This window comes from Mustela nivalis (genome assembly GCF_964662115.1).
Source record: "Mustela nivalis genome assembly, chromosome: 5".
In the NCBI taxonomy this organism is placed as follows: Eukaryota; Metazoa; Chordata; class Mammalia; order Carnivora; family Mustelidae; genus Mustela; species Mustela nivalis.
In genome coordinates, this window is record NC_139024.1 from 31246047 (window position 1) to 31273754 (window position 27708).

The 27708-nt window shown below is 35.5% G+C and overlaps 1 protein-coding gene and 1 long non-coding RNA gene across 3 annotated transcripts; one reads left to right on the top strand and one right to left on the bottom strand.

Moving 5' to 3' along the window:
* On the top strand, positions 1-26822 carry CCNC (cyclin C). Of its 2 annotated transcripts, XM_082731874.1 has the most exons (13): positions 6-253; positions 6394-6500; positions 7333-7417; positions 7584-7653; positions 10411-10462; positions 17697-17752; positions 18669-18704; positions 19383-19474; positions 20125-20192; positions 22778-22857; positions 24014-24132; positions 24952-25042; positions 25585-26822. In XM_082731874.1, exons 1-12 carry the CDS (start codon positions 222-224, stop codon positions 25001-25003), a joined length of 849 nt encoding a protein of 282 aa, XP_082588000.1. In that variant the 5' UTR covers positions 6-221; the 3' UTR covers positions 25004-25042; positions 25585-26822. The 2 variants fall into 2 exon arrangements, with proteins under 2 accessions (XP_082588001.1, XP_082588000.1); XM_082731875.1 differs by lacking the exon at positions 24952-25042 and having other exon boundaries at positions 1-253.
* Positions 7302-24992, bottom strand: LOC309865506. Its single transcript, XR_014312140.1, has 2 exons — positions 24894-24992; positions 7302-7729 (listed from the first exon to the last, which is right to left on the bottom strand). It is a non-coding gene; the product is annotated as an uncharacterized lncRNA (long non-coding RNA).
* Positions 26823-27708: the final 886 nt, after the last annotated feature.

Below are 27708 nucleotides of genomic sequence, written 5' to 3' on the forward strand. Positions count from 1 at the left end.
GGCCGGAACTTTTATCCGTAGGAACGGGTTTACACTGTAGAGTGTTGCCGGCCGGCGTCAAGGAGAATAGAGTGCCATCCTCTTCCTCTCACCGTAGCCGCCGCGGAGCGGAGCCGAGCAGATCAGATCCAGGAGCGCGGTTACCGGGCGGGCTGGGTCTATGGTCGCTCCGCGGGCCGCTCCGCCGGCTGGTGCTTTTTTATCAGGGCAAGCTGTGTTCCATGGCGGGGAACTTTTGGCAGAGCTCCCATTAGTAAGTGATCTTCCGTCTCGTCGCCCGGGGCTTGCTCTTGGGGAGTCGGTGAGGACAGGGCCTGCGACTCCCTTTGGCCTGGATCCCGGCCCCTGTCCCGAGCGCCGCGGGGTCTCCCGGGAGGCGGCAGCGGCCGGAAGCGGGATGCACTTTTCTCCGGCGACTCCCCTCTCCCCGCCCCCTGGCAGCATTTCGGGGGTGGCGGGGGGGGGGGACATCGCTGTGAGCGGGGAAGGGCAGGGGCTGAGGGGGTTCGGTCTCCGGGGAAGGAAGGAGGTTAACTTCCAGTTCTTGGATAATCTAGGCCTGGAAGCGGGGTGGGGCGGGCTGCGGTGCGATGGCGTGGCATGGGCCCGGGTCTAGGAAGCGTGGCCCGGTTCCGGACTGTGAGGCCGGCTCCGCGGGACAGTGGGGGTTCGCTTTTGCCTGGGCTCTCTCTTCCGTTGCCGGCATTGTAGTCTTTTGTCGTTGACCTTCTCTCTGGAGTGGATTGAATACTATTCCGAGGAGAGATCCAGACTCCGTCTTGTGTCTGCCCTCTCCCCGCTTCTTGCCATTGCCTTATGCCTAGCTGGAGTTGGATTATTGGTTAGGTATAGGGCAGGTGCTCTCAGATTATCCATTTCATTATTAGTCTGTGCCTTATACTTTAGGCATGTATTTTCCTGTGACGTCGCCAATTTCTTGAACCCATTTCATGAGTTTTTGTTTTTGTTAGTGACCATGGAAGAACTAGAGCAATATTAAAAATGTGTAAAGACATATATCCCGTACATACATTTGTTTAGGCCGGAAGGTGGGTGATGCGACTGACAGAACTTGGACCAGGCTTTCCGCTGCACGGTTCAAAGATGAACAGAGCTGGATACTGTTATATTTTAGTGTAAATAGGTCTGAATGCCAAGAGAGCGTTAGTAATTGGAAGTTAAACTTTGATTCTGTGAGGATGGTGGGTTCCTATTCATTCTGCTTTCAGTCCTTTGTAAGAGAAGAAAACAATGGGGTTGGAAACCTATTTTCAGAACAGCTGGTTTGCCCCTTGCTGTAAATGATTCTGTAGAGATGAAATTCTATAGAAGCCTTACTTCTGATTATATTTTTATTTGGCACTCTTTTGCTCAGTGTAATACTTGCTTGGGCAAAATTAAAATATAGAAAATTTAGTGAAGAAGGGATAGTATTTTTTTTTTTTTTTTTAAGATTTTATTTGTCAGAGAGAGAGGAGCTAGAGCGAGCACAGGCAGGCAGAGTGGCAGGCAGAGGCAGAGGGAACTGAAGGCAGCTGTTTAACCAACTGAGCCACCCAGGCGTCCCCAGGGATAGTATTTTGATAAACTTTGAAAGAAGGTGAAAGAATTGACAGGTAGCTAGGTGTTAGTTATCAGAAGTTACAGCCATTTTTCAACTTAGAAAAAAAAGATCCTACCTGCCTTTTGATAAATGGTCTCATTATGCTTTCATTTATTTTTGGCATAATGAGACCATTTATCGAAGGGGGAGCAGTATCTATAATACTTGTTTTTTTCACTTTGGAAACATAAAATTGTTATACTGTTAAATGCCTCCACCCCCCCAAAAAGTGTTTAAATGTGCTTTTTTGAAAGCATCCTTTCCTTACAATTCAAATAGTCCTGGAGAAAGGGGCCACTGAGATCTTTTGAGGATCATGAAGTGCCTGATCTGCAAAAGGTTACAAGTGAGAAAGACAAGGCAATCAATTCTGGGAAAACAAACCAACAAAAAGATTACAAAAACCATTGTTCTAGGTGATTTTGGTAAAAGAGGAAAATTGACGTGAACTATGTTGTATATCATGGTTTGAAGATGCACAGTTTAACATTTCTGAAATGGGCATGACAGTTTTTTTCTTAGTAGCACATGATATAATGGTAAATTTTACAAACAGTGTAATCTTAAATTTTATGAGATTTCCTATTTATAAGTGTTCTTGGCAAACCTCCATACTATATGCTGTGAGGAAAAACTTGAATACTTGTGAAATTTATTGTTTTAAAAACCTTAAATGACTGTAAGGATGGAATTAATGATAATGCCAGAACATAGTGAATCACAGTATTTTCTAGAAAGTTGAAGTAGAGCACAACATATTCTTTGACCTTAACTGCAGTAAAAGTGGAAGGGCACTGAATACTAGGGGTTGACTGAACTAGTGAAGAGATAACAGAAATAAAAAAGTACAAAATCAGTTCTGGGTATTTTATTGTATCAAAGAGGAAACTGAAAATACAGTTACATAATATCAAGGAAATAACCTGATGAGATCAATATATATCCATACCTATGGGATGTAGCCAAAGCCAGTTATAAACAAACATCCAGAATAACTGAGAATAAAAATAAGTCAAAATAGTCTACTTAAGAATATTAAAAAGAAAATGTTGGAATAAATCCAAGGGGGGAAAAAAGACTTAAAAAGGTAACACTGATAATAACATATTAAAGGAAAAATAGTCAAATGATAAGCACTGATTCTTTGGAAGGGAAAATCAAAACAGTAGACTGAACTGTTGAATCAAAGTTGAATCAAAGAAAAGAGGGATGATGCAAAGATAAAAATTAGGATAGGAATGAGAAAAGTAAGTAAATCTAGACGTACCTTTGGGTCATCTCCACGCTAGTAGATTTGAAAGCCAAAGCAGGGGTGCCTGAGTGGCTCAGTGGGTTAAGCAACTCTGCCTTCAGCTCAGGTCATGGTCTCAGGGTCCTGGGATTGAGCCCTGTATCTGGCTCTCTCTTCAGCAGGGAGCCTGCTTCCTCCTCTCTCTCTGCCTGCCTCTCTGCCTACTTGTGATCTCTCTCTCTCTGTCAAATAAATTAAAAAATAATAATAAAATCTTAAAAAAAAAGCCAAAGCAAATTAAGTTTCTACCCCTTAAAAAATGCTCTGGCCTACCTTATGTCATGGGTAAATGTTTTCGCATTTTCAAGAGAATCTACTGAAATTATTCCAGTTCACACAGAAAGAAAGCTTTCCAGTTCTCTCTTTGAAGCTACAAGAACACTGATAAAATATAGCAAAGGTAGCACTAAAAACAGTCTCAGTTTTGAATATTGATACAAATTGTAAATTATTAACAAGTAGAGTCTAACATTACATTAGAAATATAAAAAATGATAGTCATTTTATTGTAGAAATATAGTCAGTATTAGGAAATCTGTTAATGAACAGTGAAGACATCAAAAGAAGCCTATTAATCTATTTTTGACTAAAAGAAGTATGTTGCTTTTTTAACATGGTAAGAACATCAAAACATGAATAAGAGATATTTAGCGGTGAAACATTAGGAAAATTAGGGTGCCTGTTTAACATTGTTCTGAATTGCTACTCAATACAATTAATAGAATGAGGTATTAAAAATGATAAAGTAGTCAGCCTGTAGAGATAAAATTAACTTGAAAATTCAGCTGATTGAAAAATTATTATAAACAATAAAGGTTTAATAAAGTGACCAGTTACAAAATGTAAAAATGGAAAGCTTTCTTTTAAATGAATAGCAATGGAAAATATGAAATACACAAGAATAAACTAAAGAAATGTGCAGGACCTATCTGAAGAAATTTTTAAATTCTGTAGTAGAAGATTTTAATAAGAGGAATTTGAATTCTAGCATTGTAGAGATAACATTTCTTTATTTCTAAATTTTTATTTCTAAATTTCTAAATTTAATGCAATTGGGACTTGACATAATACTTCTAAAGTTCACGTCTTGGAATAATTGTAATAGAATATTGAGTTTTTTTAAAAGAATAGCACGTGGCAAGGGGGATAATTTCCATATGAGATTTTAATAATTTAATCTTACTTTTTAATATAGGATGGCATAGGAATAAGAAAAATTGAAAGGAAAAAGCCTGAAGTGTATTAGAGAATATAGGTGATTTTTTAATTTTTTTTTTATTTTTTTTTAAAGATTTTTATTTATTTATTTGACAGAGAGAGATTACAAGTAGGCAGAGAGGCAGGCAGAGAGAGAAGGGGAAGCAGGCTTCCTGCTGAGCAGAGAGCCCGATGCGGGACTCGATCCCAGGACCCTGGGATCATGACCTGAGACGAAGGCAGCGACTTAACCCACTGAGCCACCCAGGCGCCCCTAGGTGATTTTTTTAAAAAAATAATTTTGTGTTAGGGTAGGCCTTCCCATTTGTGACCAGCATAAAATCAGAGTGAAATATGGGTTAGTTTTAGTAAGTGATTCATATTTCTATGTTACAAATAATTAAATGTTACGAGATCATGCTAAACTTAGGAAATGTTTGCAGTTTATTTGACAAATGATTTATTATCCATAATATGCAGATTATAGGGGTGCCTGGGTGGCTCAGTGGGTTAAGCCTCTGCCTTCAGCTCAGGTCATGATCTCAGGGTCCTGGGATCAAGCCCTGCATCTGTTGCATCTGTCTCTCTGCTCAGCAGGGAGCCTGCTTCCCCTTTCTCTCTGCCTGCCTCTCTGCCTACTTGCGATCTCTCTCTGTCAAATAAATAAATAAAAATTTTCAAAAAATAAAAAATGCTTTAAAAATATGCAGATTATATGGGAAGACTCTCTAAATCGTGAAAAAGACCATTCCATTAGAAAAATTATCATTAGAATTACAGTGTACAAAAGAACTCTATTTGGCCAATAAGGCATGGAAAAATGTTTAACCTCAGAAGTAAACTAAAAAACAAATAAGACTCCCTTAGACTCCTTTAAAGATACTACTTTGCCTTTAACTTGTAAAGTATTTAAAAGATTGACAGTAGTAACCCATGGGGGGTTAAATATCTTACACTCTCAGGTACTGTTAACATGAACGGAAATTGGTATGACACATGGAATACAAACTGACAATGTAAAACAGAGTTACCAGCAAAACCTACTGATCAGTTCTGTTTCTGGGAAATTATTTTAAATATATTATTAACCAAATATGCAAGGGTGAATTACAAAGCTGTTCATTAAAGTATTAGTTTTAATAGTGAAAAATTAAAAGCTGCATGCCTATTAATAGGAATTAACTAAGTAAGTAACAGTCTATCCATAATACTGTGCAGCAGTTTACAGGTATGCTGAATAACAAATTTGTTGACATAGAAAGACCTCTAGAACATACTCAGTGACAAAAGGAAGTTGCAGAATAGTAATTTTAATTTCATATCTCTGGTTAAAAATAGACATGATTAGGCAGGTGGAGGAGACTATTAGTGTAATAACTTCTGAAGCAGCTTTTTTTTTAGATTTTATTTATTTATTTGACAGAGAGAGACCACAAGTAGACAGAGAGGCAGGCAGAGAGAGAGAGAGGGAAGCAGGCTCCCCGTTGAGCAGAGAGCCGGATACAGGCCTTAATCCCAGGACCCTGAGATCATGACCTGAGCCGAAGGCAGCGGCTTAACCCACTGAGCCACCCAGGCGCCCCTGAAGCAGCTTTTAACATGATTGGACTTTGTGAAGTAGGGAAATTAAATACTGTAGTTACTCATGAACAACGAGAAAAGATACTTTATTTTTTTTTAAGATTTTATTTATTTATTTGACAGAGATCACAAGCAGGCAGAGAGGCAGGTGGGGGGGGGGGTGCAGGAAGCAGGCTCACTGCTGAGCAGAGAGCCTGATGATTGATCCCAGGACCCTGGGACCATGACTTGAGCTGAAGGCAGAGGCTTTAACCCACTGAGCCATCCAGGCGCCCAAAGAAAAGATACTTTAAATCTAAGGCACCATCATTTGATGCCAAATAATTATATATGTGTGTGTGTGTGTATCTATCTATCTAATGATTTTATGTATCACTAGGAAAAAATAAATATGTTGCCAGTTAAAAGCTTAAGGCATCAGTGATTGTAAGATTTTCTTGATCCCAGAGTCTTAAAGCCAATAAAATAACAATATAAGGTAGTGAGAGAACAAAAAAGAGAGACAGACAATTAGAGTAAAATTTTTTTCAGGGCATATTTACATTCTTTACTGAGATACTTTCAAGAGTTTCAAGAAATGTGGAAAATACTATCTTCTAAGGTTACTTCTTACACTTCGTGTTTTTCACAATGTTCATAAATTGTTCAGTCTTAGAATTTTTTTTTTGTGACTTTGTTTGTTGATTTTCTGTAACATATCTTAACATCTTCATTCTTCTAGTTTACAATGGATTTTGGATAAACAAGATCTGTTGAAGGAACGCCAGAAGGACTTAAAGTTTCTCTCAGAAGAAGAGTATTGGAAATTACAGATATTTTTTACAAATGGTAAACTTAAAAAAAAATTGGCTGAAATGGTATAGTTGGTGATCTCTGAATTAAATCTTTGTACAATAATTTGTGATGAGCTATTTTAGTCCCTACTTAGTAGTATTTTTTATTCATGTATTCTTTTTATGACTTACATTCAAGTAATCTAAATAAAGTCTTTTGTGGATCTTGCGTTGCAGAGACACTCAAGACAGTTTGAAGGTGTTCATTAATCTCCCTAAGCCTCTATAATGTGTTGTTAAACCCAATTTAATATTGGCTAAAGCAAGTATTTTGAGGATAAATGGATTCTTTGGGCTGATATCCTATATTGGTCATTCTTACAAATTTGCTTTGGAGGGAGAGGGACATGGTAGCTTTGTTACATGATCTTTCTAACCCTCAGTTCACTCTTCTGCAAAACTACCTCTCTGTTGTTTAGAGAATTTACTATGGACTTTTTAATAAATTTTACGAAATAGAAGTTGTAGTGAGTTTGATAACTCTCTAATATTTTCTTTTTTACATTTATTCTAAAGATAATATAAAAACATTGAAAATACTTAAGGTAGAGGGAAATAATTATCATTCAACCTTCTTAATAGAAGAATAGTGTTTGCTGTGGGACACTCTCTATTTTTTATTGTTCATGCATACCTATATTTTTTTTAACAGATTTGCAAATCCTAGTACCAGCCCAGTGTGATCCAAATAGAGTTTTATAGCATATGTAGGTTTTTCTTTTTGTTAAAAATCAATACAGTCATTATTTAACCACACGAAAGTTCTTGTTCAATGTCAAAATTATAGAGATACCAGAACATTTAAAATTTTATTATTTTTCTTTTAGTTATTCAGGCATTAGGTGAACATCTTAAATTAAGACAACAAGTTATTGCCACTGCTACGGTCTATTTCAAGAGATTCTATGCCAGGTAGGACTTTTATGTTGGGATTATGTCACACCTATTTGAAACTCTTACATAATGTTGATGAGCCTCATAAATGAATCATGAGTTTGCCACTAGAGTTATCTTGTTTTTTATTTTTTACAGTGTTTTCTAAATAAGTGATATTTAACTTTGTTTTATCATATTTTAGGTATTCTCTGAAAAGTATAGATCCTGTATTAATGGCTCCTACATGTGTGTTTTTGGCATCCAAAGTAGAGGTATGAAATAGTTTTCTGTTCTTCATTGAAGTATAGTCAATGTACATTGGTTAATCTGTCCTGATTTTCACATTACCTGTATAAAAATAACAACAGATGGTGATTTATGCAAAATACTGAAATTCATGCAAAATCAAAGATACACATCTTTATATATTCCTTTAACGCTTATGTAGCATTTACTATATACGAAGTGCTATTCTAAATTCTTTTACAACTATAATTGACTCATAATGTGATTTATAATCCTCATAAGAAACAATGGGGTATATGGTAGTAATATCTTCCATTTCATAAAGGAGGAAACTTAGGTATGTAGAGGTTGAGAAATTTGCCTAAGATCATAAAGCTGGTAAGTGGCAGAGCCTGGGAGCCTGGCTACTAATTCCATGCTTTTAACTGCGTTGTTCTAGGTCCTCTAAGACATTTACTGTTTGGCACTGTAGTATTCCATAAGTGCCACAGCTTCTCTACTATAACTTGAATTATAGTACTTCTTCCTATGTTTGTATTATGTTTCTTAGATGTCTTTAGAGTCATAATTGTATTTTTGAAAATTAAATGTAATTTATTTTATTTTTTTCTAAAGATTTTACTTATTTGATAGGCAGAGATCACAAGTAGGCAGAGAGGCAGGCAGAGAGAGAGAGAGGGAAGCAGGCTCCCTGCTGAGCAGAAAGCCCGACATGGGGCCCAATTCCAGGACCCTGGGATCATGACCCGAGCTGAAGGCAGAGGCTTTCACCCACTGAGCCACCTATGCACCCCTAAATGTAATTTAATCATAGTACATTTATGTTCCTTTTGGTGGTCAATTTTGAATTAGTTTTTAGTCATTATTTAGGATTACTGAAGAAATTTTACCTAATTATTACCTGAAGTAATGAGAGTTGACTCTGTTAGAAATAATATTAAGACAGACTTTCTAGAGGCTTATGGTTTTCTAATTTTAAGTGGTGGCTTAAACAGAATCTGCTGTGTTGTTATCATTGAGTTCTTAATAGTGGTAAAAGGAAGTGTTTATAAAAAGCCCATGGTATTGGGTGTTATTTCCAAATGTTAACATGTAATTTGATGTATCTGAAGTGAAACCAATATGGAAAATCTAGATAAAATTTTATAAATTTCTATTCTTGAAGATTAACGTGGGGGAGTTTAATTTGTTAAATACCTTTTGTTGTATGATTTACTGAGTGAAAGTTTTCATTCTAAGAATTTTAGATAAAGAATAATTCCTGGATTGGGGTGCCTGGCTGGCTCAGTTGTTAAAGCATATGACTCTTGATGAGTTCAAGTCCCACATTGGGTATAGGGAATACTTTAAAAAAAAAAATTATTCCTGGAAAAAAAGATGTATCCCTTCATATTTGCTTATAGCATTATGTTTTTAATCTTTAACTGTGACCATATGTTTCTGTGTTTTGTCTAGTTGTGTGGGTATTATATAGAAATGACTTTTAAGACATCTGAGGCATTTACTTTTTAGTATCAGTTACTATGGTTTAAGATTTGAATATAAATATAAATATATATGCACACATACATAACCACCCCAGAAATAAGGATGTAGGTTGAAGGTATTTATATAGACTAGGTTCAGTTTAGTTCCTTTTGTTGAATAAGGAAACCAATTTTTGACTTTTCTGTTTTAAAATGAAGTGAAGGCTTTAGTAATCTTACGAGGTTAATCAAATCAAATGAGACAGTATATGTAAGGTGGATCACCTCCTAAATTTTCGTTATTTTTACAATGGTGGCATACTAAGTTCAAAAAGGAAGTGGGAATTGACATTAAGAATCTTGGGGCACGTGGGTGGCTCAGTTGGTTAAGCATCCGACTATTGATTTCAGCTCAGGTCGTGATCTCCAAGTCTTGGGATGGAACCCCACATTAGGCTTCCTGCTCGTCACACAGTCTGCTGAAGATTCTGTCCCTTTCTGTCTGCCCCACCTCCCACCCCCAACACCGCTTGCGCTCTCATTCTCACTCAAAAATTAAAAAAAAAAAAAAAAAAAAAAAGAGCTTGCTTTATGGTAAGGCTGAAATTACTTTAAAAAAAAAAAAAAGAAGATGTCTTATGGGGCATCTGGGTGGCTCAGTCAGTTAAGTGTCTGACTCTTGATCTCAGCTCAGGTCTTGCTCTCAGAGTCATGAGTTCAAGCCCTATGTTGGGCTCCTCACTGGGCATGCATGGAGCCTACTTTAAAAAAGTAGAAAAAAAGAAAAAAAGGAAAGTTTTACATTGTATCATTCTATTATTCTTGTCTTCTTCCAAATAGAATAATAGTTTCAGTGGTCTTTTAAATTATTTTGGTGATACTAAAGTTTATCTTTAGAGATTTAGCTGTTTTATTACTAAATAGCGTAAGTACCTGTTCATTAATCTAAAAACAGTTGAATAGGAAGCATACTTAGTATTTTTCTTGCAGTTAAGTGTAGAATCTAAGATAATCTTTTTGGAAACTAATTGGCGTGGAGAAAACTGGCACTGTTGCTTTAGGGCTTGACTTCTAACTTGGTATCTCAGTGATGTTAAATGACAAAATTATTTAAACATTTGTCTTACTGCAGCAATTTTAAAGAAAACGAATACATTTTAGAGACTTAAGTACTTCATGCCTCAAGTAGGTAGAAGATAAAAAACAAACTATGAACATGGGGGATATATAAAAAATGCTTTGCTTTGAATAAACCCAGATACCCTCAGGCTCATTGGGTTACTATGTACCTGATCTCATCCACTTTTATTTCTCTAGGAATTTGGAGTAGTCTCAAATACAAGATTGATTTCTGCTGCTACTTCTGTATGTAAGTGCAAAAAGTATATTCTGCTTTAAGGACGTAATTCTTTAAAAAAGCTCCATAGGACCTTAATGTTTTTCAGTTTATGAGAACTGTAAAAGATTTGGTTGTGTTTATTAAATTTCCTGGGGTCACATTTATGGCTAGTGTGTTTGGCTAAAAATAAAGTTAAAAATACAAAAATTTTAAAAGCCACTTGTAGTGTTATGTCCAGGACATTGCTTTTTAATTCTAAAAGTGGATAGTAACTATTGTCCAAAAACATAAGTTCAGTGGCTCTTAATTTTAAATAATAAGGGTAAAGAAAAAACTTATTTCCCAGCTCTTTTGTATTTTTTTGCCTCATAATGACTAACCATTGTGTCATTCTTGTGGGTAAAATAAACTGTTTCTTTAGTAATTGTAGTATATGTATTTGATGGGAATTAAGTATTTTGCCTCCATATTGAAAAACAGAGTGCAGGGGAAAAAAAAAATGCTGACTGTAGTAGTCAGCCCCAAGTTCTGTCTAAGCAGCAGCTGTATAACCTTGAGCAAATTGCTTTACCTCTTGGCTTTAGTTCTGTTTACAAAAAGATAGGGTTTAGCTTCCTTGGAGTCATGGCATTAAAGGAAATAACACTGTAGACTAGTGATTGTAAAATATTGTATACAAGGTATTAACATGATGCTATGCTGCATCTTCATAGGTTAAGCACAAAGGCAGCACCTAACAAAAGATGAAAGATAATGTGATCTTGCACAGAAGAGGCAGAAGGTTTTTTTGTGTGTTTTTAGGTTTCTGAACCACACTAATTTTCATATTTTTGGGTCTTTCACTTTTCTGAGATGAGTGTAATAATCTAATTCAGTTTTTTCCATGCCATATTTTACTCTTCTGAGGATAGCAGAGTAGTAATCAGTTTTGCCATAGAATTTAATATAGCAGACATATCTCATTGATAAGTATTGAATTTCCCTCTGGAAAATTGAATTATTAAACATTGAGAAACAGCCGGAAGGTAATCCACCAGAATGTTAGCAGTGCTCATCTGCGAGTAGTGGATTCTAGGTGCCTTATTTTATTCCTATGTCATTTTTTGTTTTCCAAATTTTTTAGAAGGTGTGTATCTTTAAAAATGTAAAATACAGGGGCACCTGGGTGGTTCAGTTGGTTAAGCATCCACCTCTTGATTTTAGCTCACGTCATAATCTCAGGGTCCTGAGATCAAGGCACACACTGGGCTCTTTGCTGAGTGTGTTAGCCTGCCTGAGGTTCTCTTTTTCTCTCCTCCTGTCCCTCCCCCTGCTCACACGTGTGTGCTCTCTCTCTCTCTCTCTCTTAAAAATAAATAAATAAATAAATAAAATACCTATTACTAAGGTTTATTTTTCATGCAGAGATGTAAAGGTATATACTTAACAGTGTTTGGTTCCTAAAGGAATAGGAAATTGTTACAGTAGAATATTTTGTTGAATTTCATAATGTTATGGTGTATTATATTGGCCCACACAGCTAGGTTTCAAATTTCAGCTCTCTTGCTTTCTTTGTGGCAAATTGAACAAAATACAATATCTGTGTCTCAGTTTCCTCACCTGCAAGGTGAGGATTAGTAACATTTACGTCAAATGGTTGTTGTGAGGATCAAATGAGTTAGTATCAGTAAAGCTCTTAGAACAGTGTCTTGCTTAGTGTCTTAGTTTGGTAGGTCTGCCATACAAAGTGATAGAGACTAAGTGGTTTAAACAACAAAATTATTTTCTCACAATCTGAAAGCTGAAGTCCAAGATCAAAGTCCACAAATTTAGTTTCTCCTGAGGCCTCTCTTCTTGGTTTTCACGTGGCCACCTTTTTGCTATGTCCTCACATGGCCCTTTCTTTGTGGTTGTGCACCCTTAGTGTTTCCTCCTCTCTTAAGCACACCAGTCCTATAGAATTTGTGCCTCATCCTTATGACCACATTTAACCATAAGTACTTCTTAATTACCTATCTCCAAATCAATCACATGGGGGTTAGGTCTTCAACACTGAAATTTGGTAGGGGCAGGGGCAGAAAGCACAGTTCCATCCATAATACTCAGTAAACTTAAGTGCCTACTCATCATCAATAACTGGATTATCCTCACTAGAAACACCATATCAAATGCAGTGATGGTTACAAAGATAAATACAAGGAATTTAAGGACAAGAATACAAGACATGCATATATAAATGCTAATACAAAAGAAAAAACAAGTGGCATAAGAGAATTAGAGAATGCAGCGAATGTTTTAAGTGATAAAAGATGATTTGTTAGAGGAATCCAGAAAGGCTTAACTGGGATTTGGTAAAGAAAGACTTTGAACCTGGGGAAATGTAGGGGAAAGATAGACTAGGAACATTGAACAGTTTGGTCAAAAGTAAAGAAAACTAATGAGTTCCATTCAGTGAATAGTCAGTAAGGAAAGAGGCAGGAATAGTCCTACCTGGCTAAGGCCAGGTAAAAGAGGGCCTTCAATGAAGAATCTGCCATTTGTTCTGTATGTTTGAAGGCTTTTTTCTCAACATGAGGATAATGCCAGAATGGCAGATTAGGAAGGTAAATCTGGCAGAATAATGTAAGATGAATTAGAAAAGAATGTGAGTTGAGGTAGACAGATTTTAAAGTTTTTCACATGCTACAACATGGATGAACCTTGAGGCACCTGGCTGGCTCAGTAGGATAGCATATGACTCTCAATCTCAAGGTTGTAAGTTTGATCCCCCACATTAGATGTAGAGATTACTTAGAAATGAGATCTTAAAAAAAAAAAAAAAAAAAAAAAACCATGGATAAACCTTGAGTACATTAGGGTAAGTGAAATAGGCCAGTCAAATACTGTGTGATTCCATTGAATACTATAAATAATCACATTATTAGAGATAGAAAGTAGAATAGAGGCTGTTAGGGACTGCAGGGAGGGGAACATGGGGAACTGCTGAATGAGTAGAGAGTTGCAGGTTTGCAAGATGAAAGTTCAGGAGATGGATTGTGGTGATGGTTGCACAATTGTCAGTGTACTTAATACTACTAAACTGCATACTTAAAAATGGCTAAAGATGATAAAGTTTATGTAATGAGTATTTTACCACTTTACCATTTTACCATTTTGAAAGCACCCAAAAAAATCCCTCTGAAATATACATAAAACTGCAAATTGTAGTCAGTGACCTCACCACAGGGTGCTATGAGAAATAAAAACTAGGGACGCCTGGGTGGCTCAGTTGGTTGGGCAGCTGCCTTCGGCTCAGGTCATGATCCCAGCGTCCTGGGATCAAGTCCCACATCGGGCTCCTTGCTCCGCAGGGAGCCTGCTTCTCCGTCTGACTCTGCCTTCCACTCTGCCTGTGCTCACTCTCGCTCGCTCTCTCTGACAAATAAATAAAATCTTTAAAAAAAAAAAAAAAGAAAGAAAGAAAGAAAAACTAACAAGTTTAAAAAAATAGGAAAATATTATTTTGAAGTTACTGAAGTGGCCCAGGTGAGTACTAATGAAGGGTTAAAATGATGATTGGGCCCCCAGCAAGGAGAACAACAAGCAAGCTAGATTTGCATAATAGAGTCAGCAGAGCTTTTACAAAGCAAGGTTTTAAGACAAGTCAGAAATGGTTTTTGAGGTGTTTTGCCTGGGCATTGGGAAGGTGAAGGTGGTACCAGAAGAGGAGAATAAGTTGGTTCTGAAAAGAGTTAAATTTAATCTTGGACCTTCAGTGTGTAAATATATCAGTAGAAATGTGAGGCCGATGATAGAAATTTGGAACTTGGTAAAATTTAAGAGATAGAGGTGCATAGTGTCTTATGCTGCTTAGAAGATGAGTGCCAATGGGGGTGGGGGGGCAGGAAGAGACAGACTTTTGGTTTTGTGATCTTTGAGAATGTTGCCATCATTAAACATGCAATGGGTGTTGAAGCCAGATTGCAAAGAACTGAGAAGTGAGTAGGTGCAGAGAAAAGGAGAATCTAACTGTATTACAAATACATAAAATAGCCTTAGTGAAGGGGGTGAGGGGAGGTGCTGACCTAGTAACTTTAGGAAGTAACTTTAGGAAGAAGAACAGTCTGTAAGACCAAAGGCAAAAGGAACTGCATACGAGCACTATATTCTAGTTGATAGATTTGATACTTAATAATATGGACACAAGTTAATTCTGATACTGCTATACTGTATCTGGAATTGAACAATTCCAGTAAATATATATATCCATAGTAAATGGATGGCAGATGTTGGGAACTAGGTTTCTCACTGCTGGAATGGGAATACACAAATAAGGAGAGGAGACCAGAAAATCCATGTACTGTTCAGTTAGAGTTAGAGGCATCAGTATGAGCTCATGGTTACCTTAACATCTCAGTTGCAATGAGTTCTCCTTGTGTTCACATCATTGTATCTAATGCCATTCTCCAATAAAAGAACTAGGTCTCCTTGGAGACTGGGACAGGAAATATGCAAGATAGACCTGGTGCATAGTGCCAATAAGTAAGGAATTGCTTTAAAAAAAAAAAAAAAAGGCCCCGAAACAAAAACACCTAGCTTAATAGGATTACAAAGGGGACAGAAAACCCAACTGAAAGCTGTCAGTGGCCAAGGCTAGAAGAATTTGTACTACAACAACAACAACAACAACAAAAAAATAGTATTGGATTATAATCCAAAGTATAAAAAAAAAAAAAAATCCACGAGTCCATACTGATACAAATAAATTATTGAGTAAATGGGGGAAGAAGAGACAAATTTCTAATACAGGAGAATTTCATATACTTTACATAGCTAACTACATCGTCAGGGAAGCATAAATTTCTGCTTCTTAAGTATTCATTGTGCATAGTGACTTCCTTCTAATGTGTATATTATGAAAAGGGATGGGGAAAATAATTTTACAGTAGACTAACCCAACAAACACTACCTCAGCCAAGTGGTTGAGGTTATTTTCAACAGTGATAAATCACTAGTAGTGAGTACGTTTCATGCGATATGATGAAATGGTGCTTTATTTCTGTCATCCTTCCTTCCAAGATCCCACAACCCCAGTCTAAACTTTAAGTAAACATCAGACAAATTCCAATGGAGCGTCAAGCAACAAAATAATACTTGGGGGGGATACAGTACTCTTAAAACTGCCAAAGTCATCAAACATGGAAAGTCTGGAAAACTGTCACAGCCAAATGGAATCTAAAGCAGACGTGACAAGTAAATGTAAAATGGTCTTCTGGATGAGAGCCTGGAACAGAGAAAGGACACTAGCAAAAACTAAGGAGATCTGAATAAACTATGGACTTTAGTTAATAATGTACCATACTAATTATCAGAGGTTAATAATAAGGGAAAACTGGGTGATGGGGGGTTGTTTTAGTCTATTCCAGCTGCTCTAACAAAATACCATAGACTGGGTGGCTCAAACAATACGCGTTTATTTCCCACAGTTCTGGAAACTGGGAAGTCTAAGATCAAACAAAGTGTCTTCCTTGATCAGCTCCATGACTGGCGGTTTCCTGGCAGGCAGACAGTGGCTTTCTCATTGTGCTCTCACATGGCAGAGAGCGATTGCTCATCCTCTTATAAGAACACTAATCCTGTCATGGGAACCCCACCCTCATGACCACCTAAACCTGATTAATTCCCTGAATTTGGAGGTGGCTCTAAATACCATCACACAGGGGTTGTGATTTCAACATATGAATTTGGGGGGACATATTCAGTCCATAACAGGGAGTATATGGGAACTCCCTATCTTTTCAGTTCTATAAATTTAAAAATGTTCTTGAAAATGGTCTACTTTTAAAAAGCAGAAGAATATAATTTGGTAGAGGTTTTATGTGTTTCTGATTTTGAGAGAGATTTGTGCATTTTAGTAAGTGATGGGACAGATTTATTGGAGGAGGAATGGTTAAGGGTGCAAAAAAATATATGAACTGTCAGTTGAGCAGATGAAAAACAAATACACAAGTGATAGAGGTAGCAGTAGAGTGGAGGGGTGTACTTTCCTCCCAGGTTAGAAAAGGATTAGAAGATAGAAAATCAATATGCAGAGCAATTTTATCATGGAGTAGGAGAGAGGTTAACAGTATCAGGTGAATGTCAGAAAGTTAGGCGTCATAGTTTCAGCGTTAGGGATGCGTATTTGTTTTATGTACATTTTTAAATTTGTTAATTAGTTACCATTATGTAAGTACCATATGTAAGTTATGTAAGTATATTTTACATCTTGTTTGTTTCACCAGGATTTGTAAAACTCAGAAGCCTTAATATTAGGTATGTCTTCAAATAAAGGAGAAAGAAAAGGAAAGCTTAAGTATAAATTTCCTACTGTCAACTTTAAATGGTTTAGATTTCAATCTTGGCAGATGTTACCTATCTAAATTAGTTGTTAGGTTCCTCAGTTTACAAAATAAAACTTTTTGAAAATAAAATACATAGAATACATGAAAAAAAATTTAAATCTCTGTGAAGTCTTAGGCTTTATACAAATGGAAGGGATCACAGAACAGATCCTCTAGAATGTCACTTGATTTAGTGAAATGTTGCATCATAATAACCTGAATACAGTTTTTTCCAATAGTAGTACTTAAAAGTGTACACTCACCATTTTGAAGAGATAGAGGATTGATAGTTCAGCTTTTTCATTTGTACTTAGTGACAAAGAAGAGTAGTAACTGTGTGTATGCGTTTGTGTGTGGTGTGAAAAAGTCCTAGAGAACTTTGCACATATATTTATGCTTTTATTTAAATATATCTTTTGACAAAGAAATACCTATTTATTCTAGAAAGTATAGATTAGTAAAAATCCTTAAATCTCAGATGACCACTATTAACATTCTTTGGTTGTATTATCCTTTCAATTATTATATATATTTGGAAATACATATATTATATATATATTTCTGAACACATAAATAACTTGTGTTCCTTCTACGCTAAATTACTGAGAAATAAAACCAATACCATTCTAAAGTTGGAAAGATTTTAGAGATGAAACCTGCCCCTTTATTTTTTAAACTGCAGAACCCCTTTTTAATACAATAAGTATATAATTAAAGCTCTCTGATTGTAATATAGATAGGGGCCTAGGACTTCCTGCCACTTAGTTCTTTCCCCTTGACTGACAATAAACAAGTCTGGGTCCCTAAGCATCTCTAAGAGCACTTACTAACAATGATTTAGCTCTTATACACTGTGTTAAAGAAATTTTGGTTTAATTTACTTTTTCTTTTTCTTAGTTTAAGTCATTTTTTGTTTTCTGCAGTAAAAACTAGATTTTCATATGCCTTTCCAAAGGAATTTCCTTATAGGATGAACCATGTAAGTATATTATATAAAATAAAACTACTTGTCAAAGCTGTATATAAGCTAGATCCATTTTATGTTAGAATAAACTGTATAGTTTATAGGAAACTACAGTTTCCTATAAATGGCAGTTTCAAATACTATAAGAATATAAACTTTAATTCTAAATTAAAGCTGAATTGCTCCTACCTTAAAAAGAAAAAAACAAAACTACTTAATAGCATTGGTTATCAACCCTGGGTGCTGCCTATTAAATCACTTTGGGAACTTTTTAATAATGCTGATACCAGGGCCTCTGTAGACCAATGAAAACAGAATTTTTAGGCTTGAAACCTGGGGATTGGTATTTTGTAAAAGCTCCCAGGTGATACTAGTGTGTAGCTAGGGCTGAGAACTATTATAATGGAACAGTGTGAAAACCATATTTGAAACTTTAATTTAGAAGGCGAGTTTCTGTTAACATTTTTAATAGGCATGTCCTTTTTCTACTTTTGAGGGATTTCATCATCCTGTATAAATTGTATATTTTTGTTTCATTTTCAGTATTCTTCCCTTTTATTGATGCGTAATACAATAAGAGTAACATAAGTGGAGATAGTTGCATTTTTGCATTTGTTGAGTGTAAAGTGTATTAGAAAATCTGAAGTTTACACAGCAGCTTTTAAATTAAAAAAGTAAGAATGCTTATATGAGGCTGACTTTTCTATAATGATTAAAGTCCTTTATAGTCATAATTGCATTCACTGTATAGTAGTAAAAAAGTAATTTTTATTGAACCTGTTCATTTTGATATATTATATGTATCTATGGATATTTTCTTGATTTAAAAACATTAGTAAAAATTTACGGTATTTTAATGTATAAATTGTTAGGTTAGACTAAGACTCACCTAATTTGTTTCACAATGACATTTATAATTTTTTTTAAACAGATATTAGAATGTGAATTCTATCTTTTAGAACTAATGGTAAGTATAATACTTCCTTGTGATTAATAGAATAAAACTTATTTTCAAATTTAGTGAAGTCAGAAATTCTTTAAAGAAATGATTTATAGGGAGGTGCATTTTTAAACCATCAAAATGATACATGATGGTGAAATCGGAGTACCTAGTAGCATCATCACCTATTACCTCTGAGAAGCCTGTAAAATAATTTGTATATCCCACTTAGGATGGGAAAATTTTTCTATTCTGTGGTAACTGTAATAAAAGAATACAAGCAAACCAGTCAGAACATGAAGCCACTGTAAATAATTTGCACAATTTGTGTATGTGTGTGGTGTTATTTAAAGATAGATTATGTCTTTGGCAGAATTCTGCTCCTCCAGTTGGGAATTACGGATTTATAGGCTAATAAGAGGTTTCAGTGTGTTGCAGATGTGACACTTTGAGTCTCTAAGGGAATGGATGCTGACTGACTGCCAACCGATTTACCAAGGTATATTCCAGAGAGAGCGCTGCCTTCACTATTATAGTAGAGTTTAGGGCTGCCATACTGCTTGCTTAAGAGAATAAGAGGGAAGCAAGCATGAGTTAGAGAAATACATTTTGAAATACACAATTACAAATCAGTTGGGTAATGATAAGTTTTTGTGTTGTAATAAATCTGTTTTTATACATACACATTTTTTAAACTGTTTCTAGGATTGTTGCTTGATAGTGTATCATCCTTATAGACCTTTGCTCCAGTATGTGCAGGACATGGGCCAAGAAGACATGTTGCTTCCCCTTGCATGGTAATTAGAACAGAAGTTATTCATAGTGTAACATGTTATTAGCTAGGAAGGTTGACAAATGAATGTGAAGTTTAGTATTTTTAAAGTAATTAAACTAGTGCCCCAAGATGATGATTATTGAGTGAAATACCTGTTTGTTGAATTTTAATTAACTATATTTATAAATGCTAAATTGATAAGGATCCTTAATTCGATCAATATTTCCATTAAAATTTGGTCTTATCCAAAAAACCCAGACTAATTACATAAAAGTTAGGACAGTTTATCTTTCAAATACAGTATTTTTTGTTGTTATTCAACAATATTACATATTAATTCATTGTATAATTTCTGGTTTCCTCTGATTTTCTAGTTTTTGAAAAATTGGGAAAATCCTTATTGTAATTTATTATAAGGTTTTAAGTTTTAAAATCTATTTAGCTTAATTTTATCCATTAAAATATGCTTATTCATTGTCATGTTCATGTATCCATCTTTTTCCCTTGATTGGTTTCACCTGTGTATCTATGCTTTAGTAATAATATAATGTACAAAGATGGAAAATCTGACCCTCTCTGGGGGGGAACTCTGACCGTCTCGGGGGGGAAATGTACAATCATACAAGGTAGTTCTGATTTCAGTAATAAAATGATTTACATTTATTTCTATAGGAGGATAGTGAATGATACCTACAGAACGGATCTTTGCCTACTGTATCCTCCTTTCATGATAGCTTTAGGTATGTAAGCATGGTATGCCTTTACTAGTAGAATTGTTACAAGCTTATTTAGGTCATCCCAAAAGAAATTTCACCCTGTTACGCTTTGGATTCTTATGGTTCATGAAGTAATAGACTAATCCTTGCATGTGAACTTGTAATATTCTGAAATGCAACTCTCAGAAGTGAGAGTTATTGTCCTTCTTACCCCCCTTTCTTTTGGTAAGTGTTTATTTTTTGTTTTTTTTTTCTAAGTCATTTAAGATAATTTTGACCAGTGTTTGAACAGAACGTTTTTGTTTAGAAGGAAAAGTTCAGAATTAAGCCTGCTCATATTACTTGTAAATTATATAGAATAACTGGGCCTGACTTTTATTCCCTGAGCTCAGTTAAGTCCTCAGAGGTTCAGTAAAGGAAACTTGTCGTCGTTGCCTTGCTGGAGGGAGAAGTTAGCTACCATTTTATTTATTTGTGAAAGGTAGTGTACTGGGTTAGAACACTGTCTTTGGAGTCAGATAGTCCTTGGTTTAAACTTAGCTTTCTTTACACTTGTGGGAAAAGCATTTAACCTTTCTGAGTTTGTTGCCTTAATTGTAAAATGTTGGGGATACTAACTCCATACAATTGTTGCAAATATTAAATGAGATATATTAGAGAACATCAGTAATTGGGACACCTGGGTGGCTCAGTGGGTTAAGCCTCTGCCTTTGGCTCAGGTCATGGTCTCAGGGTTCTGGACTCCAGCCCTGCATCAGTCTCTCTGCTCAGCAGGGAGCCTGCTTCCCTCTCTATCTCTGCATGCCTCTCTGCCTATTTGTGGTCGTCTCTCTCTCTCTCTAAATAAATAAAATCTTTTTAAAAAAATTTTAAAAATAGATTAAAAAAATAAAAGAACATCAGTAATGCCTGCCATATATTAAGCACGTAATAGTTTCTTTTCCCTTTGTTTTTCCTATCAATTTCCATGATTCTGTCCTCTTGATTTTCGCCCATTCCTTTACCGGCAATTTCTGGATAAAATACACAACTTCTTTTAACCTGTACAGTACCATTCTCTGCTGCCATTCTCACCTTTTTTAAAGACTTGTCTCACATACCATCTCTTTAGTGACCCTCTCATCCCCAAACTTCCTACATCACCTCACTCCAGGTTTAGGATTTTTCTCTGTTTGTCCAGTAAATGGCATTTTCCACTGTATTTTATTTTATTTTATTTTTATTTTTTAAAAGGATTTTATTTATTTATTTGACAGACAGAGATCACAAGTGGGCAGAGAAGCAGGCAGAGAGAGAGGAGGAAGCAGGCTCCCTGCTGAGCAGAGAGCCCAATGCCGGGCTCGATCCCAGGACCCTGGAATCATGACTTGAGCCGAAGGCAGAGGCTTTAACCCACTGAGCCACCCAGGCACCCCTCCACTGTATTTTAATTACCCGTACTGTAATTTCAGTTCTTTGACCTCTTAATCCCTTAAGGGCCTACACAGTACTTTACAGCTTCATTTGGCTTGGGTCAACCAGTATGTCAGTTCACATTTGAGTCACTATTTGCCTAGAATGTCATCCTTTGCAAAATCATGCGGGTAACTAAACCAGGGAATATAACTCTTAAGAAGCTGGTGTGGGCTTAAGGTAGCCAAGCTGCTGGTAGGAATTATATTAGGTAAAATGAGGATGTAGATTGTTTCTGGGTTCTTTTACTGTTTTTGTTAATTTATGTTGTGTGTAATGTATATATACTTGACCCTAGAACAACATGGATTTGAATTGTGCAGGTCTACCTATTTTACACAGGTTTTCCTTATGCTGGTCTTAATAACATTTTTTCTTTAGCTTTACTTTATTATAAATATACAGTATATAATATATACACAAAATATGTGTTAATCAACTGTTTATCAGTCTTCAGTCGAGAGTAGGTTATTAGTAGTTAAGTTCTGGGAGAGTCAAAAGTTACCTGCAGATTTTTTTAACTGCAGAGGAGGCTGGTGCCCCAACATGTTGTTTAGAGGTCAACTGTAATTATATTGTATATAGTGCATTATACTTCTTTCTAAGCTCCTTTTAATTGTAACACTGAAATACTGGGGTGCCCAGTGTTCACTGGACTTGGTCATGCACTAATAACTGAAAACAGAAGCAACACACTGCTTTTAATTGAAATATCAAAAAATAATCAGTTGTTGAAATGTATCAGCATATTATTGGCCTGTGTGCACATGAGTATATGTGTGTGTGTGAAACTGACTTCTGGGTGTATTTTGACCACTCCTTTAAGCCACTGCTCAGGGATTCCTTCCCTGCTCTAATTTCCTCATTGGATTTTTTTCTTAACATGCCCTGTCAGAGCAACTGTACCGTCCTTATTATACAGTGAAGAGGAGGAAATGTCAAGAACTTTAATATAGTCTAGTAATTTTTCTGTCTGTACTACATTAAGTTGATGGGATGGTCATTGGTAACTATTAGATGAATCTGTGTAATTTTTAAAAAAGAATGTTGGAAAATGCACATGCAAATTTTAAATGAAGACCTTATCTTTAGTTTTGAGTCCATACATTCCATATTTGTGGTTAAACATGGGCCTTTTTCTTTCATTTTCTTTCCAGCTTGTCTACATGTAGCCTGTGTTGTACAGCAGAAAGATGCCAGACAGTGGTTTGCTGAGCTTTCTGTGGATATGGAGAAGGTATTCTTTAAAATTCCCTTATTGGAGGGGCGCCAGGGTGGCTCAGTTCGTTAAGTGTCTGACTCTTGGTTTCGGCTCAGGTCATGATCTCAGGGTTGTGAGATCAAGCCCCATGTTGGGCTCTGCACTGGGTGTGGAGTCTACTTAAGATTCTCACTCTCCTTCTCCCCTTTATCCTGCTTGCACTTACTTTCTCTCAAACAAAAATTTAAAATTTTAAAAAATACATTAAAAAATAAAATAAAAATAAAACACCCTTAATTAAATATAAACTTGGACATTTTAAAGTTATTATGATATTTACTTAACATGAATCTAAAGTCTTACTATGACCACAAGGCTAAGAAAATTTTTGGTAAAAAATATTAAGAAACATATTTGGCAAGAACAGTTGATGTTGACTGTTTTGGTTATGTTTCTCTTTTGGGTTTAGGCTTAAACAGAATGATAAGCTTTTGGTTTGCTGAGGTGCAAAACTGCCTCTGATTTCCAGGATTATTTTAAAAACTACCTAGAGACCCCTAAATACTACTGTAAACTTTTATAACAGCCTGTCTCTGACAAAGTGGGTTTTGCCCTTTTTTCTACCCTTTCTGTGTAAAATGTTGATAGCATTAAAATCAGTCCAATGTGAGGTCTACTCAGATGAGAAAGAGGGCTGATTTGGAAACTGGATATGACAGATGTATAGCTGCCAGCTTTTGAGTACCTTAACTCGTGTGTAGAGTAGTTAACAGAGAAACCAAACAATGTCTTTCCTGTACCAGCTCCCATTAATTTGTTTGAAACAACTGGTTTTAGAGGACCGTACTTTGTAGTGGCATACTCCTTCATGATTTAGACCTTGTTCCCAGTATATCACTGATTTGTTTTGGTTTAGGATAGTAGCAGATAGAAGGAAACCAACTGCGGAAATCGGTAAGGATGAACAAAGTATACATGTTAAAAGATGAGAGGGTAGAAGGAGAAGCTTATAGAGCAGTGCAGTAAAAATACTGCTTTCAGGTTTATCAGGATTGTCTAATAGAACCTGAATACTTAAGGACAGAGACTATCTTTTCACTGTTTTCTGAGGATGTGTGTGAGATATGTGTTCTTTATATACTAAATGTTGCTTGATATTGCCACTGAGAACTTCTCAAATATTTACTTCTAGATTTTGGAAATAATCAGGGTTATTTTAAAACTATATGAGCAGTGGAAGAATTTTGATGAGAGAAAAGAGATGGCGACTATTCTTAGTAAGATGCCGAAACCAAAACCTCCTCCAAACAGGTACTTTGTAGACATTAATTACTGATTTCACTTATATATTTCATATATATTTTTTCATAGATTATATTTATTCTTTTAATGAAATTGCTTCCAAAACTTCATGATTTATGTAACTTTTTAAAAAATCTGATTTGGTAGATTGACAATGCCTCATTTTAAAAAATACATTAATCTGATTATCTGTTAACTTTCCCTGATGCAATGGCAGGTCTCTTACAGGTATCCCTCAACATATGGCTATATACAGTTCATAAATTTAAACAGAACAGAATTTAGGCTAGTTCATTTGAAATTCAGGGATAAAGAATTCTGTGGTATCCTATGTCATTTTGACTCTCTGACCTCCCCCCCGCCACACACAGTGCTGGCTTTTATCCAGTTTTATAAATTTCAGTAGCAGTTTTCAAAAACTTAGGTGATTGATCTATTATTGTAAAGATAAATAATTTTTTCTTTCGAGCTACCTGAAGATCCACGGCACATAGTAACATGATTTTGGTAACTGAATCACTTGTGCTAAGAGGGTTTTCTTTGTGGTTTTTTTTTTTTTTTTTTTTTTTTTGGTACAGGATCTTTTTATTTAGTTCAATGGTTCTCAACTCTTGGTGTATATCAGATCACTTAGAGTAGGAAAAAAGATCAGAAGGGAAATAAAGAAATGCTACCCATCTTAATGATCAAGAAAAATAATTATATAATATTAAGATAGATTTATAGGTTTGATAAGTTGATGTTACCATTTAGAAAAAATTGATACTTACACAAGGAGCTGTTTAAGGCAGTTATTCAAACAGCTGCCTTTGGATACATTTTTTGCAGAAATTCCCTGAGTGATTCTCCACTAGTGGCAGGGCCTGAAGCTGCAAGATGATGATGGACAAGATAAGGCAATAATCCTGTTGCCACACTGGTATTTTCAGTTTTAGTTATTTTTATTTTAAGTATTCAGCATTTTCCAAGAAATTGCCATTTTTCTTTCTGACTTATATAAGTTTGCTGTATTTATATGTGATTCTATTATGCATTTGGACAATAATATTTTGGGAAGAAAACTTCTTGATTTTCATATTTAGTAGGAATGAGATTTTATATGTAAGATTTAATTTTACAGGAAATTTGTTCAGAAGAAGCTCTAATCTCTATGTTGAGTGATACCTGTAATGACAGTAACATCCCATACCCTTATTTAAATTTTTTCAGTGTATATGGACACTAACTTCCAGAAAGTTTGTTTTGTGTGAGGGCACCAAGTTAACATAAGAATAAAAATATAAAACCAAATGTTAGTCTTCTGTATTTCAATTTTCCATCTCTTGTCTTAATGATCAGGAATGCCTTTGTTTTGTGGGTTGTACCATAGAGTAACTAACTTTAAAAATTAGTTGGCTTATTGGGATGTTGAAAATGAGTCTTTTAATTGGTATAAAATCTCTTTCTTCCCCACTTGAACAGTGAAGGAGAGCAGGGTCCAAATGGAAGTCAGAACTCTAGCTACAGCCAATCTTAAAACATTCCGAAGAATTCCGTAGTGGACCAGTTGGAAATAAACCATTGGACAGATTTCAGTTATGTCTTCAATGGAACACAAATGAAAATGAATAGCTTGTTTCTGTCAAGCATATTGGGAAGTGATTTTATTTTTGCAAATAAGTTTTTCCTTACCTAATTTGATTCTAGCACATAATTGATTAAAATCTCTTGATTATAAAAGCATGAAAGGTTCTAAGGGGACCTACAGACAGACTTACATAGACATTTCAAAATTAATAGCTTTTGATTAGTATAATTTTTCTTAATTTGGATAATAGAAATTATAGCTTTTTAGTAAGCCACGAAACATGAAGCATAATCTGTTTAAAATTCTCTTTGGTCATTGAAGGACCAAAAAAGGACATTAAAAAGTGAAATATTTGAGGGGTTTTTTCCCTCCTTAAGTTAACTTTAAAACTGTATTTAAGGAATCAAATCTTACAAAATCCTGGAAGATTTTGGTAATGATGTTGATAATTTCAGGGAAATTAATCAAGTACCTATTGATTTAAAAGTGTATTTTATTCAATAGTTTTAGTATCTTGCCATGGAAGATACTAGCCCAGCCTAGCAGAAAAGTGCAATATGTATAGCATACTTTGACATTTTAAAAGTTATATTAATTCCGTAACCATTTTGAAATGCTGGGCAAACTTTTAAAAAAAGAATCCTACATGATGTTATTTGTATTTGATTCACAGTTAATCAGGCATTTTGAAAGCTAATTGGATAAAACATGATAATATGGTTGAAATTTGGTAACATTTTAATGTTAATTTTTACTCTACTGTGAAAAGTTTTTATATGACATACACACCCTAGTTTATTTTTGTGTCTTAGTGTGGATTTACAAATTTACTACAGGTATCCTGAGCCAGGAACACAATCAGGTTTCAGGCCAGTTTGATACTGGCTATTCTTAATTCTCATGAGTGTAGGACTTTGGACTAAATGTCATGTCAGTGGGCCTGTGCTGTCTGTGGAACTTAATCATTTTCTTCAGATTTAAGGAGAGTGATAAAATTTGGAGTCAAAGGATATTGATGTACGATTTAAGGATTAAATTTTTTTATAAATCAGTTGTGAACAATGGATTATTAAATTAAATGTTGACTTCCTAGTATAAAACTGCAAGAATAAAAAGTAAAGTTCTCCAGCTATATTGACTAGTGTCTTGAATTTATCTCTTTGAATCTGCCTTGTGTTTTCTGAGAGCCTTCTTCCTTTAGATCAGTATCAAAGTCTTCTATAGTTTGTCAAGTGGGTAATTTCAAATGGCTTATGAACAGACTCTGGAGTTTGCTTCCTAATGGGGAGGATTAGATAAGTTGGAAAGGAAGATTATGTGTAAAGTCAGTACCAATGATAAATACAGGTCTCGTAGGCTTACAGGGCAGGATAAGAAATGAGGAGAAAAGCTGTCCTCGGGTCTGAAAGAATTAAGGTTGGATTTGGGTTGGAAGAGCAGACTGATTATATATCACAATCATTGACTTGACCCTAATTTTTCACTTAAGCCCACCTTTATTTCAAAGTTATCATTTTGAAAATTAATACATGTGACTTGCAGTTTTGTTTTCAACCTCTTGTTACAGAAAATTTAAAACAGATACAAGAGTGTAAAATAGTGTAATGAACCTCCATGTATCATTACCCAGTTTCAACAATGATCAGTTTATGACCCATTTCATTTCATCTAAACTCACATCCACTTCTCATATAATAGGCATATTATTATTATTTTGTTTAAAGATTTAATTTATTTATTTGACAGATGAAGATCACAAGTAGGCAGAGAAGCAGGCAGAGAGAGAGGAAGGGAAGCAGGTTCCCTGCTGAGCAGAGAGCCCGATGCGGGGCTCAATCCCAGGACCCTGGGATCATGACCCGAGCCGAAGGCAGAGGCTTTAACCCACTGAGCCACCCAGGCGCCCCTGCATATTATTTTTGAAGCAAATCCAAGATACCATATTTCATCATCAAAGTATTCCTAAAGGTAATGGCTCTTAAAAAACTGTTATACCTGAATAATTAGTTAAAAAAAGG